Source organism: Temnothorax longispinosus, chromosome 5, assembly GCF_030848805.1.
Source record: "Temnothorax longispinosus isolate EJ_2023e chromosome 5, Tlon_JGU_v1, whole genome shotgun sequence".
NCBI lineage: Eukaryota > Metazoa > Arthropoda > Insecta > Hymenoptera > Formicidae > Temnothorax > Temnothorax longispinosus.
Window position 1 is genome coordinate 20,668,482 of NC_092362.1, and position 17,571 is coordinate 20,686,052.

Below are 17,571 nucleotides of genomic sequence, written 5' to 3' on the forward strand. Positions count from 1 at the left end.
GCAATGTATAGCAATTTGTATTTTAAATTTATAAAATGTAGAGGGTATATGTATTTTAAATTTCGACACTCCAGAAGCATATATGTATATTTTAATTTTCTCTTGTATGTGTTTTCTCTCTCTCTCTCTCTCTCTCTAAATCCAAGACGCTTAAGGCTGTTTCACATTCGAGATGCATAAAGTCTACAGATTTCAGAGAGGCGAATCGACGGGACAGATTCGTGATACGTCTCATGTAAACGCTTATCCCAAGGCGCACCTGTTACGCGCACGCCTCTGACTCGTCTAGCAATACCTTCGTTCATGTTTCAACCAAATAAGGCGAAGGGTGGAACAAGTATCCCACCATATCCCACACGTGAGTGTGAGTGCGTGTGCGTGCGTATATTGTGTGCATGTGTGCGCGCGTGTGTGTGTGTGTGTGGTGTGTGTGTACGGGAGGTGGTGTCGCGAGCTATCACACGTAGCACGTAGGCTTGCCGTGGACGTCGCGCATCCTCACGTCACACACCGGATCCCCTCGCTCGGTTTCGCTGTTTAAATATCGCTGAGCGCGCAGAGTCACAGGGTGCACACCGGCGAGATGTCGTACGAAACGAGTAAGTCGCGGTGCGAGAAAAAAAGGCATCACGCGTATGTACCTTTCGCCGAATACCGTACCGATTTCGAAGCCGCGCGAGGTGGTGTTCCTCTCTCCTCTCGCGTTTTCCGGTTTGCTTATCGCGCCGGTCGGATCGCGAGGCGTCGCGACGCGCCGGGACGACGGAAGAAGGTTTCCTCCGCGATTTCCTTCGCGTCCCTCGCTGCTCCGCGCGCGTTTATTTCTCATTTACTTCTCGCTCCTCTCGCCCGAATACGAAGCGGTTGTCACACATGTGCCGTGTGTGACACGATACGCCGGACGCACGGTTGATGTCAGTGTGCATATACAGGGTGCTCGGAAGTTATTGGCGTTCTCACTCTGAGGATTCGTTCTAGGCGGATTTGGAGTAGATGGGTGTTCCGTTAATGTCGAGATTGGGACACCTTCCTTCGCGAAATAAAAATATAGCACTCGGTGCAAAGGAATAATAAGTGTATTGCTTAATCTTGAACGATTTTTATTTTATCTTCAATTTTTGAATCTTTGTTATAAAGATTTTTTGTATTGAAAATAAAGGACAGTTGATTCTAATTGAATTTTTGTGAAAAATAAAGTAAGAATGTGTCAAGACTTTTGATACACCCTGTACATATACATATACACGCATAGTCACAAGTAAAAAAAAAAGATGATTCACAAATACTAAATCAAGGTTTAATTAGACCTTAGATAAGATTCACTCGACATTGTCCTCTTATCAGGTTGAAGTAAGATATAAAAATGGAAAAATGGAAAAATATTTTGCAGTAGTTGATTATATATAATGTAGATATTAAATATATACACAAAAAGTTATTTAATAAAATAAAGAATTTTTTGTTTTTTTTATTTATTAAAAGAAATGTTTGTAAAACGAAGAAGGGAAAGAGAAGAAAGAGATTATTATTATATATTGAGGCTAATGTATATTACTTTTAAAATAACTTTTTTTTGCAAATTGTGTTATTAATGCGCTTATAAATTTCTTTTACAATATCACCTCTGGAACTATAGCACGATGGAGAATAAACTGTAGCTTGTTAGCGCTCAAAATAATTTGAAATATTAGCAGCTGGATCCGTGCCAATGTATCAAGGAAGAGTATTTTGGTTCCAGCACCTGGATGTATTATGCGTTGTTATGCGTGATATTTGATCTCTTCTGTGCTTGTATTATATGACAATATTTTCCCGATAAACTTGATCATTTTTACTCATTATTTAATATATTGCGAAAAATATCTAATATAAATAAATAATACAGCAAATAATATACACACAATTTTTATATATAATTTTTTATATATAAATAATATAGAATATAAAATAATAACTTGGATGTTATTAAAATGACGATATTGACAAACTTTATCTATTGTGATTTTTAGAGAATCTGTAATTTAAATTACGTCTATAATATATATTAGTATGAGATAATGCTATTAATGTTCAGATATTTGGATATTTAGAATATTAATTGACTGTCCAATTATTTGACGTATTATTTGAATATCCAGTATATATTTAAAGATGTTTCTAGATAATTTCCTACTGTTTCCTTATTTTACAATTTCTGGTTTTTTATATTATAGAATATATATTTGCTGCATTACCGAGAACCCAACGGGGACAACCTCTTGTACTGGGTGGCGATCCCAAAAGAAAGAACTTTTTATATACCAATGGTAACAGTGTCATCATTAGAAATATTGACGTGAGTTTCTATACTACAATAAATACTATTATCCAATAAAGACATTCTAATTTGCGTCTCTCTGAACATTGCAGAATCCAGCAATCGCAGACGTTTACACAGAACATTCTTGCCCCGTGAATGTTGCCAAATATTCTCCTAGCGGTTTTTATATAGCTTCGGGAGGTATGTCGTATTTTATTTGTAATATTTATACATTACAAAGATCTTTAATTACTTGAAGATTGTATGTATACAACGCGGAAATTATCATAAAAATTATAAAAATACCATAATAATAATATGGTGCGTGATATTTGTTACTCGTAATTTTTGATTATGCGTTATCACTTTTTTATCTAAAGCTTTGTGATACATAAGATGTTTCACAACAATCAAACTCGTTTTTCAACTTATTCCTTTCTATATTTAATCTTGATATATGAAGAAACTAATGGAGGATTTTATTTCAGATCAGTCGGGTAAAGTACGTATTTGGGATACAGTTAATAAAGAGCATATATTAAAAAATGAATTTCACCCTATTGGTGGACCCATTAAAGACATCGCTTGGTCACCGGATAGTCAGCGCATGGTCGTGGTCGGAGAAGGAAGAGAAAGGTATACTTTGCTCAATAGAATGCTAAAGAAGATATGCCATTGAAGAGAAGGACCAAGATAGACCAAAGAAGTAATATTAACATGTTAATAATTGGTCTTTCGAGCAGATTTGGACACGTCTTTATGGCAGAAACAGGGACGTCGGTGGGCGAGATCTCTGGTCAAAGTAAATCTATCAACTCGTGCGACTTTAGACCGGCTAGACCATTCAGATTAATAACTGGAAGTGAAGATAATACTATCGGTATATTCGAAGGCCCTCCATTCAAATTCAAGTATGTATATGCACAAAACTCAACTCAGTCTATATTCCGTGTTAAGGAATTCTAATTTTTCACGTGACTCATTACATATTTTATCTTAGGATGACAAAGCAAGAGCATACTCGTTTCGTTCAAACCGTACGTTATTCGCCTGACGGAAATCTGTTTGCTTCCGGTGGATTCGACGGGAAAGTATTTATATATAATGGAACAACCTCTGATTTTGTTGGGGAAGTAGGATCCCCTGCACATCAAGGTGGAGTCTACGGAGTATGTATCTAACTTCGATGTAATGCAATGTGACATAAGAATATGACAAATTATTTATAATAAATGTAATCAAACAATGCATTTATATTTACAGGTTGCATGGAAGCCCGATGGTAAACAGTTATTAACTGCCTCCGGAGATAAAACTTGTAAGCTGTGGGACGTAGAAACACGTTCTTTAATTACCGAGTTCAACATGGGAACGACGGTCGACGATCAACAAGTTTGTAACTTGTATAATCAGTTTAAAAGATATACGGAGGCAATAAATCAAAATAATTCGTGTATTTTCAGGTGAGCTGTCTATGGCAAGGAAATCATTTATTATCCGTGTCACTTAGCGGCTTCATCAACTATCTTGACGTCGACAATCCTCAGAAGCCTATAAAGATAATAAAAGTAATCCTTCTATTGATCTCTTTCGAAGTTCGAATTGATGAACTGCTCTTAATATCTTTTTCAATATACCAATTTTGATTCAATATTCTCTCTTCAGGGTCATAATAAACCAATAACGGTTCTAACATTAAGTCCAGATAGAAGTACGATTTACACCGGTTCTCACGATGGCTACATCACCAATTGGAATGCGGAGACAGGGGAAAATGATCGCGTACAAGGGCACGGTCACGGTAATCAAATTAACGGGATGAAGGCCACGGGTAACTTGCTCTATACTGCCGGCATCGACGATACTTTAAGGTCAATCGATATTGCGACAAATGCGTACGCGGAGACCAGTGTGGTAAAATTGGATTCGCAACCACGAGGTCTGGATATATATAACGATATAGTTGTAGTGGCCTCAGTTCGACAGGTAGGTCAAATATTCACAAAGGTTCACATTCTCGATTTCACAGATTTATCTAACAAATCCTAACAAAATATTTAGCAAGCTTGAAATTAATTCAGTGTTGTAGACATAGAAAAAATATTTTTTTATGCTATTGCTAAATATATTCGAAAATGCGATAAGCATCTTTGTGGATACTTTGCACATGTAAATTTCGCATAACAACGATGTTATATTGGTAATTGCGCTTTGCAGATCGCAGTTACACAGGATGGTAAAAAGCTGTCAAGTCTATCGATCAATTACGAACCATCGTGCGTGTCAATTAATCAAGAAACCGGAGACGTAGCTATTGGATCTACATCTGATAACAAAGTTTGTCTCTTATTTATATATTATACGAAAAATGTAAAAATTTGTTCATGCTATTATTAATCTTTGTACAATTTACACGTAGGTATATATTTACGAGTTTTCGGATACTACATTAACTCAAAAGACTGAACTAGAACACCTGGGTCCAGTTACGGATGCCTCATATAGTCCCGATAATAAATATTTAGTTGCCTGTGATGCAAACAGAAAAGTTATACTGTATGCCGTACCAGAATACAAGGTAATATACTTTATATAAAGGACAATTTAAAATAATTTAGATTCAACTGTGCACAGCTAAAAATGTAGCTATAAGTTTTGTACGATTGTGTATTTGTGTGTTATATATATGCTATCAGTAATATTGTGATAGAAATACCATAAATATAGTAAGAATAGTAATAACACTCCAGACTCTTAACATTTCCAAATAGATTCATATTTTTTGTTTTTAACGTCAATTCAATATGGTTGTAATAAAAAGTCAATCGTAACAGATAATTCTACTTACGTAGAACCACTCTTATATTTCTTTACTAAATTTAATTGTGATGCACTATAATATGTTGGCAATATTTGCAATGTAGTAATTAAGCATAAAGTAATCATGCTTTTTTAAATGAATTAATCGCTATTAATGGCTTGTTATTGTGCTTATTGGATTAACACAGAGGGTGAGTAGCATATAAATGGAACTAAATATTTGTATACTCATACAAATATAGTTTAAAAAGAACATGATTTTAAAGACATAATCTAAAAGATATTGATTTAATTTTGCAGCTTGCGCATAATAGAGAATGGGGCTTCCACAATGCAAGAGTAAACTCTGTCGCGTGGTCTCCAAATTCTGACATGGTTGCGAGCGGTAGTCTTGACACGACTATCATCATCTGGAGTGTGACAAATCCAGCAAAACATACCATCATCAAAAGTAAGCGTAGCAAATTCCCATTTGTAAACGGATTGCAATTAACAAACATTCACGTGTTTTAGATGCTCATCCTCAGAGTCAAATAACGCGCTTGGTCTGGCTGGATGAGGAAATCTTAATCTCCGTCGGACAGGACTGCAATACTAAAATATGGCGTATAGAAAAGATATAATTAACTTTTGGAAGAATTTATTGCCACGTCTAAGGAAACTCAATTTTGGAGGCATTTTATTTATTTCGTAGTCTACGAATATTGTATATTATTTTTTAATACAATTCTTGATATATGATTAAAAAATTATATTGCAATCTCTTTTGCACCTTTTTTATCGACTTTATTAATAGAATAATTCACATCCCATATAACTAAAACCGCAGTTCTCGCGCTGCAGCTTCATTTTTGAACATATGTAGAGATATTGCCTTTGCACTAAGAATCACACGACTTATCTAATTTGTTTTTATTAAAACGATGTAACAATAACAAGAAAGCGATAACAATTCGAACATTAAAGGTCTTCAGGAACATGATCACACTTTACTTTGTACACTTAACGAAGATGTTATGACTTATCATTAATCAGTCCAATGCTGCTTTTAAAAATTCAACTATGTTCGTAATCTATCATTCATAGGTAGGCATGTTCATTCTATGAACTTTGTCGCTAAATTATTCTCTAATTCAACATATCTAGAACAACGCTCTATTATTTTTAATATTTTAAATACATTAACAAAATATCTTTTTGTCTCAATCTCTTTTTCTTTCTCTTTCCGTAATTTAACGAAAATTTTAAATTTTTAATAGAAAGGTATCCTAGCGAGGGTTAAAATGTCTATATAGATTATAGACACATAAATGTCTATATCGAATAGTAGTGACTTTATCATCATATTATTGATGATTTTGACGTATTATACCGTGGACGTTTTTGAGAAGAAGCTACCGGGTGCCTGTAGGACACGTGTTTCCTAAGTGCGTCTCGCGATCGCGATACATGCGAACACGATGTGCAGCTGTACGAGCTATTGCTATGCGTCTCCATGTGTACTCGCAAGTTGTACTGATTACTCAATTGTTTACCACAGATAAGACAAGTGACACTGGATTTGTTGTAAGTCTGGGAAGTTCTATTGGGTGCAGACGCCGTAAGCAACTTGAAACTCGCGTCCCACACGGCTGGCGGTGGTTTTACATCTTCTATAGGGGTAACTTGATCCTCCACGATCGACGCTGCCTCATCCGCTATATTCTCTGAGTAGCCTCTATCGATATACTTATTAGCAGACGCGTTAACAGGAACAGACGTTTTCTCCCTTTGGTTTAGCTTCGCATTTATGGAGTAATATGGCTTCGTCTTAACGCAATACGGTATACTTTCTTGATCGTTGCTAGGCTCGTAATCCTCTAAATTATCCATTACTTTAGGCAAGGGTACTGATACCGATTCTGATGATCCAGTAGCCGTTATATTGTCTTTCGACTCCGTCTTTATTATCTCTTCGTTCGATAGTCTTTCCTGAGGATGCACTACTGACGATTGCACATACAAGCCGTTATCCTGTCTCGAATTTTTCTGAAATAAAAAGACATGCATAATCATGTAAATTACATTAAATAATTATATTTTTTCCACTAAAAACACCATTAAAGACAACTATTTTAAAAAAAAAATGATCTAAAAGTGTATTAACTATGCGGCGTCATACTCTTTACTGCCTATGCATTTATATTAAAAGTATGTTAGGTTTTACAATAATATTAAGTAAAATATATCATACTATTATAAAGATTTATACAAGAATGCGAATTGCTTTTGATAATTGCAGCAAACGTATTCTCTAACTTTTGTCAGAGTACGGTATTGATGACATACAACGATGAATGTATCCTTCAAAATTCAAGAAAACAAGCTAAAACATATTCTATATATATTATACAACAGGTTATGCATTGCACGTTAATGATCTATTTAAAATCGATATTAGGATATATTACTTAAGGATATTTAGCATGATAATTTTTAAAACAATTAATAAATTTTGTTCTTTCAGTTTATATTAATACGTCTACAAATATATATTTGTTAAACAATAATAAGTATTCCTAACAAAATATCTAATTTTATATAAAAAATATTTAGTCAAGAGTTATTACTAAATTCTAACTGTTTAGCACATAAAAATCCAAGATCGTTGACTATATCTGAAATCTATTTACAAAACTTCTTTATTTTTAGGTTTTCATGCGTTTCATTTTTTCTTTTTTTTCCTTTAGCTAATAACGTCTTTAGAATTTGACAAATTAGTGCTAAACGTTTGTTATCATCACACTTGACTAAACTGTTAAGCATTATTGTACTGCGAAAAAAAAAACACATAAGTGTTGTATAAAATCGCCGTTCTAACTTCGGTAATATATAGTTTTAGTAATTTAGAGATTCATGGAAGAAGCTATTTTAGATATACCTGTAAAGTCATTCTATGGGGTAAGGTTCCATGGGATGCATCCACTTGCATTTAGTTGCAACACACACAACGATCTTGATCTCGTGGATATCGTTTTTATTCATTATCGTTCCTTCGATGCATGTACGAACATAATATGTGTAGCGGTATAATTCCTTCGTGAAGTACTTCTTGAGGAACGACAGTGAATGTGTTTAAGTAACCTGAACAAAACAACACGATCAGGATAATATAAAAAGATTAAGTGAGGAACAAGCAAACATGAATTTTTACTTCGTTCTCCGTTCTGCTGAATAAATACGAAAGAAATTGATTAATCTACGACCTTTGTAAAAGTATATTTGCGACAGTATTGCGGCAATTCTGTAATTCTTTTAGGTACATTGGTATCAGACATGCATGTTACCAGGATAGCATTTACAATAATATATATAATATACTGTAGTACATAGAATTTATATCACGATTTACAGATAAGACAAATTCTATTTAATAGATTTGCTTACAACTCTAATAAATGCTTACAACACATACTGCTATCGCATATTAGATTATATCTTTAATATGCAATGTGTTATAGTTTAGAAAAATTGGAAAATAATATATTGAGTATATTGACATATTCCATTAAGAAGCAATATTATTTATGAGCTATTGAGTATAGATACTATTAATTAAATATAGATACTATTAATTAAATATTACAATGCATAAACAGTTGTATATCAATGTTAATGAAAAAAAGGGAGAAAGAATGTGAAAGGAAAATGCATTGTTGTTTAATATGGTGCAACTTATTAATAAAAAAAAAAAGATTGCATAAATTTCGCACGGCTATATATTACATACTGGCTATATTGCTGAACGTATCAACAATACAGTTATTTTGTGCAAATTTGCAACAGATATATTTGTGAAAGATAAAATGTTTAATATCTATCTGTAAGGAATAGTAAGAACTATTAAGAGGAATCATATTTTTATGTAACGGCGCTTAAGAAACACATGCTTTGTTATAAGCAATCAAAAATTTTCGTTTGAGAACAAGCGTATTAAAATGATTAAATATTATTCATGCTAATTACCTTAAGTACTAAAAAAAAAACACGCCAGTAATATAATAAAAAAATTGCAGTTTTTATTTCTGAATTATAGCGTAGTATAATCATTATATATTTATCAATATTATCTACTTCTTATGCATAATTAGCGAGCCTGCAAGTATACTCGACCTGACCTAATAATAATAATGAAAATCATATTTCCATGATTTGTATGTCTCAAATACACAAATCATTACTATCTCATTTTGGAAATTAATACAAAAAATAAAAATTGGTACACAATATGCAACTAGAATAAATAATTATGTCATTACTTTAGATATTATTTGTTTCGCAATTAGGTATAAAGGCAAAGAATTAGATGTACAATAATTTTCATAAACTGTTTTATATGACGCCAGAAGTGCTGATATAAAAAAATAAATTACAGGCAAAAAATGAAGAGGTACAATACATTCAGAAAACACAATATAAATACAGAGAGTATTATATAATTCTTTTTTTACACAATATAAACTTTTTAAATACTTCAAAATGGCTCCTATATTTTTTAAGCTCCTATATTTTTTAACGTTACTTAACAATACAAGAAACACTTACCCCAGCCATATCAGCTAATCCACAAATGTGCAATGTGTCAGCCATAGCTAAAAGTGCAGGTAATTGCTCTTGATAAATATTCACTTCTCCATTATACATAAACTTGACCAGAGCGCACAGATTTGCATATTCCATGCCTGGTAGCACAATGACCGGATGTTGCAAGGAGTTCAAGTCCTAAAAATTCATTCGTAAAGTTCTCATCTGATTCTCAGTAGAAGTTTAAGCTACGATTTGATCACGATACATATTTGTGATACAATATTGACTTGAAATAATTTAGAAAAACATAACGTTTAGCTTATTTAAGCGATAAAATTAACAATCCTGAATATTTCCATTCTTGCACTGTTAGATGTTTCTACTTGTAAAAAAAAGAAGCACAGAAGTAACGAAAATAATATAAATATTTAATATTAATATACAATAGTATTTAGAATTCATTGAAAATGTATAAGAAATTCATACGTCTGTTACATCGTTAACAGATCGATATGTTATTCGTTTGCATAACATAATCGAGAGACACTTTTTATTTATATATACCTTAAAGAGTTCTTTAAAATAATAACTACAAGCCGAGAGTATGATTCTGTGAGCATGAATGTGTCTACCGCCGGCGCTGAGCGTAACGTCTGTCAGGTGACCTCCATCCAGCAACTTTGGAAGCGAGCTCAAGAGAGTATTTTGAAAATTATGCCATCGCAAACAGAACTGTTGACCTTCCATATTGCTACCTGCTGTAGGAAGAAAAGGATTCTATTAAAACTCCGCGTTTCACAAGGGAGGAAAGTTGATCCAGGATTGAGTCTTAATGACTGCATAAAAAGAGAGAAAAAAAAACAGAACAGAGTGCCAGCTCACAGCAAAATATATGCAACTGAGCTTTAAGAGACATGTAATTTTCACGGTTGTACAAAATTGTTCTTTCGCGGAGGCGGCATCGCGGTGAAGGATACCTCGTCACACGATATTCAGTTCGATATCAGTCTGTACTTATTCACACGCGCCCAACGACATTAAACGTCGCCCGCGTAATCAAGGCAAACGTAACAATTCGACCCTCTCGTCGTACGGGGTGAAAGGTTAAAACGTTACGAGAGCCGCGAAATTGCAGGGTGCGAAAGGGGATTCTCCGCTCGATTCGCGAGAGAATGGGAAATCTGAATCTACGTCGCGGGATCGCGAGATCGCGACGTAAGGGAGGTGGCGCCAGGCCGAGAGACACCGAGGGACACAATACTATTTATTTAATCAGGCTCTGGGCAGGTTCCAGCCAAATCTATTATTGTACTCAGGTATGGCTGGAGGAAAAGGACGGCCGTTCGCGACGTCCCCGCGATCCGCGACTATAGCCTCGGCAGCGCCGATCCGGGGACGTCGTTATGTCGATCCGCGTCGGAAGATCGGCGGGAGGACCGAGAGCCCGCGTCCGTCGTGCCTTACCTCGTGAAAAATCGCTCGTCCGCCGCAAAACGATCGTTCTCAGCGCGACACTGCTCCACTTCACTTCACTGCTCCACTGCTCCTCTCTCATCTGGCGAGCGCCATAATCGCGATTGGCGCGGACCGCGCGCCGCGCGGCAATGCGGGCAATGAGAGAAGCACGCTGAGCGTGTGACCGACAAGGCGGTTCCAGCCATCTGTCGACGTCGCCTGGAAACGAATTCACCGCCGTTTGACGCTCTTTTTTCAACCATTTCTTGAAGGCAGGCTAGCTTTGAAATTTTGCCGACGATTAATTCGATCGATTTGCTTTGAAGCAAAATTTCTTACTGTATAATTCGTCATCCATAATCTAATTTTTTTTTCCGAATACTCGGGAAAATATTTCTTTATATACAGGGAGTCCCGTAAAGATCTTAAAACGTTTAAGAATAAATTCCTGAGATTATTTTTTTAAGACAAAAATCTTAATACAAAAATATTGAAACTACAATAGTTTTTGGATTAAGGGCACTAAACTCCGATTAACTTAATCGTTGATTAGTCCATTGGAAATGACCAATCGCATTTGCTCATTAAATAGATTGACAAATGCGATTGGTTATTTCCAATGGACTAATAATCACTAATCAACGATTAATAAGTTAATCGGAGCTTGGTCGAAGTGGCCCTTAGAGCTAACGAATTAGATCACCTAAAATTCGCGCGCAAATAACAAAGAAAAATAATTAAAAAATAACTGTTCTTTTACAAAAAGTAAAATTATGATTAGATTATATATACAATAGTCTAAATACGTATAATTTTATATATAATTATTACATTTACATTATATGGGTAATTTTTCTCATTTTCTCAAACTTCACTCTCTTTGTGAATAAAATTTTCCTTTTAATTATTTTTTAATTCTTATTATTTTTCCTGTATATGCAAATAGAGATATATTATACAAAAGAGAAAAAAATATATATGGACATGTTTTATATATAATTTATATATTGAAAATTTTTTTCCCCGAGTACTTAATAAAAATTCACCATCCCTAATCCTTTTTTCTCGTATGTTAAACGATAAAAAAGAATTGATAATTCTATCCATGTTAACGAATTGCTACAAGGATTGCTTGATAAGTTAATCGCCGATTAACTTAATCAGTGTTCAAATCGGCAAAGGATGCTTGCAAAATTTCGAACTGTATAATTCATTATGTCTCTAATCTAATCTTTCTTTCAATTCATTGGAGCAACAAAAGATTATAATTCCATCCACGCAAACAAACAGTAAAGATATTGCTTGATAAGTTACTCGTTGATTAATTAATCGGAATTTTTAGTCTAAATCGTTCCAAAATCCCTTCGTAGTTACGTCATGTTGCATTTTTTTGCATGCAAAGTGAAATGTATGGCTGAAAGCTGGACTAGCTATGCCTTATCCTAGCTGTTATAGAAGTTATATTTCTCTATAATGCAACATGAAATGGGATATGGAGTATTAGGTAAGATAGTGTATTAAATTTTTGTATATATTATATTTTTTATTACTTATTTTATTTACTTTACATATTTATTCTTTATAGTTTTAAAAAACTTATGTTTTATTAAAAGATGAAATATAAATCAACCATTATTTATAAATAATTTAATATTATGCTGTTCAATGTGTAGAAATTTTCTTCAGCAAAAAAAATTTGTATGACTAATTTAAGAAAATAAGCAACGTACATAAAGCATTTAAAGTTTATTTATACGGATGCAGAAACAAATTTTTGAGAGTTATCTTTTTCTGTTATTAGTTCGTATTAGAAGATAGTAGATGGCGTAGTAATCGTAGTATTCTGATAAGAATGTATTCTGATAAGTAGAGACACGGTAAGCGTCTCGCGCCAAGTTCTGAATGTACATGGACGCAGTATGACGAGTGACGATAACAGGAGCATTACAAGACTGTCGGACTGACTGATTATAGAGGATATCTGCCTTTTGTTAATTAAAAGAATATCAGGTAATATTATATTTATAATGGACAATTAATTAATAAAACAATATTTACATGTATATTAAATAACTAAAAGCACATTATCTTATATGTTTTACTTTTATAATAGTATTTATTTATAATAGTATTTAAGTAGAAATTTGATTAACATAAGCATATCATTTATTGATGACTGATTGGTTGTGTATTAAATAAATTGCTTCTTTTTTTTTCAGATATATATTGAAAATTCTTTTAAACTTGTTGACGTAACACATAATTTATTGAGTAAAGGACAAATATTTGTAAACCATTATGCATTGGGTCAAGATCTCATGTATTTTGTGCTTGTTTGGATGTTTTAAAGACTTTCGGCCTTCTGAATCGTTTATAACCGATTATTTGACTGGGTGGAAAAATTTTACAGCCAGTGAAGTTAGTTCAATGAAGTGATTAAATAGATATGAACGCGCGTTTAATTTTTTAAATGATATTGAGAACACATATTGATCTTTCAGGTGAATCACGAGATCTATCCTGTGACTACATATAGTTACTTATCAACATTAATACTTGTGTTTCTGATCACAGATTTTATTAGATATAAACCTATCATAATACTCTGTGGTCTTTCTGGTAGTATAACTTTTCTTCTAATAATACTCGGGAAGATCGTGCTGATTTTACAGATTGCTAAATTCTTTTTCGGCTTGTTTATGTCTGCCGAGGTGGCTTATTATACTTACATTTATGCTAAGGTAGATAAAAAGCATTATCAAGAGGTCACAAGTCACACTAAAGCAGCCTCTTTATTTGGGCGCAGCATATCTGGTGTTGTAGCACAGTTAACAGCTTCCTTCGATTTGTTAAACTATCATCAACTTAATTATTTAACTCTTTCAGGTACGTAAAATAATATAGTTTAAAATATAAGTTACATGTATAAATTTTAAATATTTATCATGATATATTTAAGTTTACATAAAATTTTACAGATGAAAATTTTATATAGATAATTTGTATGAACTATAAACAATTAAAATCGTTCAATGAGGAAAGATTTTTTATTTAATTTTATACATGTAACATTTTATAAACATTATTTATATATAATATAAAACATACTTAGGTAATGTATATTTTTTATACTATATTTTACATATTGTAATATATTTACGGGCTATAATTTTCAGCCATTGGCACTGCGACAGTCTGGTCACTCTTTTTGCCTCCTGTGGGTCAGTCAATTTATTTCCATTGCGTTGACGTTTCCAATAATGAAGAGATTTCATCTACTACTGTACAACCGACGATCGATCAATTACAACAGCTAAGTAATTCACAAAAATCGTGCGACAAAAATAGCAAAATGAAGCCAAACACATTGCTTCATAAGATAAAGAATGCGTATGCGCTGCTGTGGAAACACTTTGTGCTAGCCTACACTAATTATCGTGTGATCAAGTGGTCGGCTTGGTGGGCTTTGTCTACCTGCGGTTATCTTTTGGTCGCCACTTATTCGCAATTGCTTTGGCAAACTGCGGTGAAACCGGGTGATAGGATTTATAATGGCGCTGTGGATTTTACATACGCGATCGTAGGTAAGAGAAAAACACTTTTGATATAATAATCTTATTTAAATTAAAATCGACACATGAAATTGGAGAGGAAAGGATAAAAGTATGAAACGCGCCATCTCAATTAGTCAAAACGCAGTGACAGAGTTTGAGCGATAAAATTTAATAACAAGACAATCTCTTATTGTTTATGTACACTCTACCGGCAGGAATGCCTGGACATAATACATATACATATACATGTACATATATGTCATATACATATCAAAATGTCCAGGCATTCCTGCCGGTCAGTGTACATATACAAGACAGGAATTACAAGACGGGAATGTCCTATATAATCCTTATTTTGGACTTTTTCAAATTATAATGTAAATCAAACGAATTAAGTAAACGTATAATAAATAATATAAATTTTAATTAAAATTAGGTAACAGACATAAAAAAATCGCAAATTATGCAAAAATCTATGTATAAAGATTTTAATGATAAAATAACACTGAAATAAGTACGCGCACAAGATCGGAATAACATAAGATAGATAACTTACTGATGAAACGAAGACAATTGCAAACCTGTATGTACATGGTTACAAAACACGGAGGAGTGCAGTAAGACATAATTAATCAAAGTATGCGTAAACGGACACCAGTCTGTCTACGTATGCTCGCGTATCGATCGTATAATCACGTTCGATACACGAAGAAGATACACCAACGAACTGGTATCTGCTTACGCACACTCGTTCTCCGTGCTTCGTAACAATATATACGAGTCTGTAACTGTCTTTCTGACTGCCTTAAATATTTTTATTTTATTTTTATGAACTAAAATGAATTAAACTGAATTTTTTTAGGGATGAATATCTTATACGTTTGCGAAATACGCATTAATACTTGCTAAAAAATAAACAAATAGAATACAATTATAATAGTTTTATTCAAAAGCAGATAATTGATATAAAAAGTACAAGGGATATATAACAAGATAACAATAAGCATGTGAACCTTTTACTAAATTACTCAACATGAATTTGCATCGATCTAAGCATATATAATTAGAGAAAATGTTTAAAGTAATCAAATTATAGTAATATCTGTAGATATTATGTAATCTTAAAATCAAGAAACATAATTGTGCTGAAGCATAATGATGTGAGTTACATTATATCTATTATCATTATATTTTATTAATTTGTTAATTGTTCATTGTCTTGTGCAACTATATAACCTTGATTTTCTAATCGTTTTTAACTTATCTTCAAGATAAGCTTACAGGCGAATAGTATTAATTTGTGTTAATAACCTCGATAGATATTTCCTTCAATCTATTATACTACAGATAAAACATTTTGTCCAAATTATCAATCTATTTAAATATTTTGATAGAGAACAGATTAAAAAATAAACAAATAGAATAATTATAATTGTTTCATTCAAAAGCAGATAATTGATATAAAAAGTACAAGGGATGTATAACAAGATAACAATTAAATAATAAGATCAAAGAGTGCAGTTAAAAAAAGAACTAATTAAATTAAATTATATACATTAGGTAAACTTCTCAACAGTATTCTTTTACGAAACTTTTTTTATCAGGTGCAATAAGCGTATTTTCTGTAGGAAAGATACGGTTCAACTGGGTTCGATTCGGAGACATAATCTGTTCTGTATTCGCATTCTTAGAAGGATCTATATTATTGGCATCTTCTTACAGTTATAACATTTGGCTCTTATACGCCGGCTATATCATATTCGGCGTAATTTACCACACCATGGTCACTGTCGCAAGGTGAATTTCTTAATTAATACAATTAATATCAGAGGATTTATAACAAAAATGACTCTCGTTAAAGAGTTCTTCTAAGAGAAAGAAAAAAACAACAGATAAATTTTACTAAAATGTTGATATAATAGGTTTTATACATATACAATACATACGGTATATATGAAAAATTATATATGAGACAATAATTATGTGATGAAATAAAACAAGGACTTAAATAATCGTTATCTTTTATATTTTATTATTAAAACAAAAGTTTTCTATGCTGTGTGGGGTATATATGAACTTTACGGTATCTGTCGAAAGTTGAAATAATTTCTTTATAAAATTGCGCATAAGGGAGGAAAAAATGAGATTGTTTGTTTTTGCTTGTTTATAGCTTTGAAGTCGCTAAATGTATATCTGAGGATAGTCACGGCTTAATATTCGGCGTAAACATATTTCTCGCATTATTAATGCAAAGCCTGCTGACGCTTATAGTCGTCAATACGATTATGTTAGATATTAGACAGCAGGTAAGAATTATATGCCGATAATGCATCAAATTTGTATATTTCCTAATAATATTAGTCTTCGCTTTTTAGTTCTACGTTTACGGCGGTTATTTTATGGTCTTGGCTGTGATATACATTGTGCTGAGCATAATCAATGTTCTGCGATATCGCCGAGACATGAATCACATTCAACGACGAATGAGATAACTTTTCATTCTACAGTATATACTAATATAAAACAGATTAAATAAACTTTTATTAAATTCAACAAAATCCGTTATGCAAACTATTTTAAATCAAAATTATAAACTAATTATAAATTGGAAATTGTTTTATTTTTCCTCAGTACATCTCTCAATGTTGAATTAAACAAATTTTTTATTGTCTAATTGTAGCAACTTTTATTGAAATTAATAAAGTTTTGGAAAGAACCGATTGCATCTGTTATTATATTTATTAAGAAATATGTATTTTTTACAATAATTTTTATAAGAGATTAATTAATGTTAGTGATAGGCATATTGCACAATCTTGTCTGCACGTTGTCTTCTGACTAAAAAATATATATGTTGAATATTAATTACATTATTAT

At 32.7% G+C, this 17,571-nt stretch overlaps 3 protein-coding genes across 4 annotated transcripts; 2 read left to right on the forward strand and 1 right to left on the reverse strand.

Annotated features, from left to right (window-relative positions):
- Positions 1–288: 288 nt before the first annotated feature.
- On the forward strand, positions 289–5,879 carry Flr (actin-interacting protein 1 flr). Of its 2 annotated transcripts, none has more exons than XM_071777537.1 (13): positions 289–358; positions 2,214–2,335; positions 2,410–2,500; positions 2,788–2,935; positions 3,043–3,210; positions 3,300–3,468; positions 3,563–3,691; positions 3,763–3,867; positions 3,965–4,285; positions 4,517–4,636; positions 4,719–4,877; positions 5,420–5,570; positions 5,633–5,879. In XM_071777537.1, exons 1-13 carry the CDS (start codon positions 304–306, stop codon positions 5,740–5,742), a joined length of 1,848 nt encoding a protein of 615 aa, XP_071633638.1. In that variant the 5' UTR covers positions 289–303; the 3' UTR covers positions 5,743–5,879. The 2 variants fall into 2 exon arrangements, with proteins under 2 accessions (XP_071633638.1, XP_071633639.1); XM_071777538.1 differs by lacking the exon at positions 289–358 and adding an exon at positions 429–599.
- Positions 5,880–5,883: 4 nt separating this feature from the next.
- Positions 5,884–11,308, reverse strand: LOC139812593 (uncharacterized). The gene is made up of 4 exons (XM_071777539.1): positions 11,150–11,308; positions 10,250–10,443; positions 9,704–9,880; positions 5,884–7,147 (listed from the first exon to the last, which is right to left on the reverse strand). Exons 1-4 carry the CDS (start codon positions 11,238–11,240, stop codon positions 6,461–6,463), a joined length of 1,149 nt encoding a protein of 382 aa, XP_071633640.1. The 5' UTR covers positions 11,241–11,308; the 3' UTR covers positions 5,884–6,460.
- Positions 11,309–12,963: 1,655 nt separating this feature from the next.
- On the forward strand, positions 12,964–17,524 carry LOC139812985 (thiamine transporter 1-like). The gene is made up of 7 exons (XM_071778201.1): positions 12,964–13,150; positions 13,360–13,558; positions 13,642–14,026; positions 14,317–14,724; positions 16,299–16,491; positions 16,865–17,000; positions 17,070–17,524. The coding sequence occupies exons 2-7, from the start codon at positions 13,439–13,441 to the stop codon at positions 17,184–17,186; spliced, it is 1,359 nt and encodes a 452-aa protein (XP_071634302.1). The 5' UTR covers positions 12,964–13,150; positions 13,360–13,438; the 3' UTR covers positions 17,187–17,524.
- Positions 17,525–17,571: the final 47 nt, after the last annotated feature.

What these genes read in the sequence shown, in the direction of transcription:
- LOC139812985 (XM_071778201.1), top strand. Translation starts at nt 13,439, where the DNA reads ATGCATTGGGTCAAGATCTCATGTATTTTGTGCTTGTTTGGATGTTTT. An exon ending in TTTTACATACGCGATCGTAG is followed by an intron (nt 14,725 to 16,298) that starts GTAAGAGAAAAA and finishes TTTTTTTATCAG; the next exon opens with GTGCAATAAGCGTATTTTCT. An exon ending in TGTTAGATATTAGACAGCAG is followed by an intron (nt 17,001 to 17,069) that starts GTAAGAATTATA and finishes TTCGCTTTTTAG; the next exon opens with TTCTACGTTTACGGCGGTTA.
- LOC139812593 (XM_071777539.1), bottom strand. Translation starts at nt 11,240, where the DNA reads ATGAGAGAGGAGCAGTGGAGCAGTGAAGTGAAGTGGAGCAGTGTCGCG. An exon ending in GACGAGCGATTTTTCACGAG is followed by an intron (nt 10,444 to 11,149) that starts GTAAGGCACGAC and finishes TTCTTCCTACAG; the next exon opens with CAGGTAGCAATATGGAAGGT. An exon ending in ATTTTAAAGAACTCTTTAAG is followed by an intron (nt 9,881 to 10,249) that starts GTATATATAAAT and finishes ATGAATTTTTAG; the next exon opens with GACTTGAACTCCTTGCAACA.
- Flr (XM_071777537.1), top strand. Translation starts at nt 304, where the DNA reads ATGTTTCAACCAAATAAGGCGAAGGGTGGAACAAGTATCCCACCATAT. An exon ending in GTCGGAGAAGGAAGAGAAAG is followed by an intron (nt 2,936 to 3,042) that starts GTATACTTTGCT and finishes TCTTTCGAGCAG; the next exon opens with ATTTGGACACGTCTTTATGG. An exon ending in ATCAAGGTGGAGTCTACGGA is followed by an intron (nt 3,469 to 3,562) that starts GTATGTATCTAA and finishes TTATATTTACAG; the next exon opens with GTTGCATGGAAGCCCGATGG.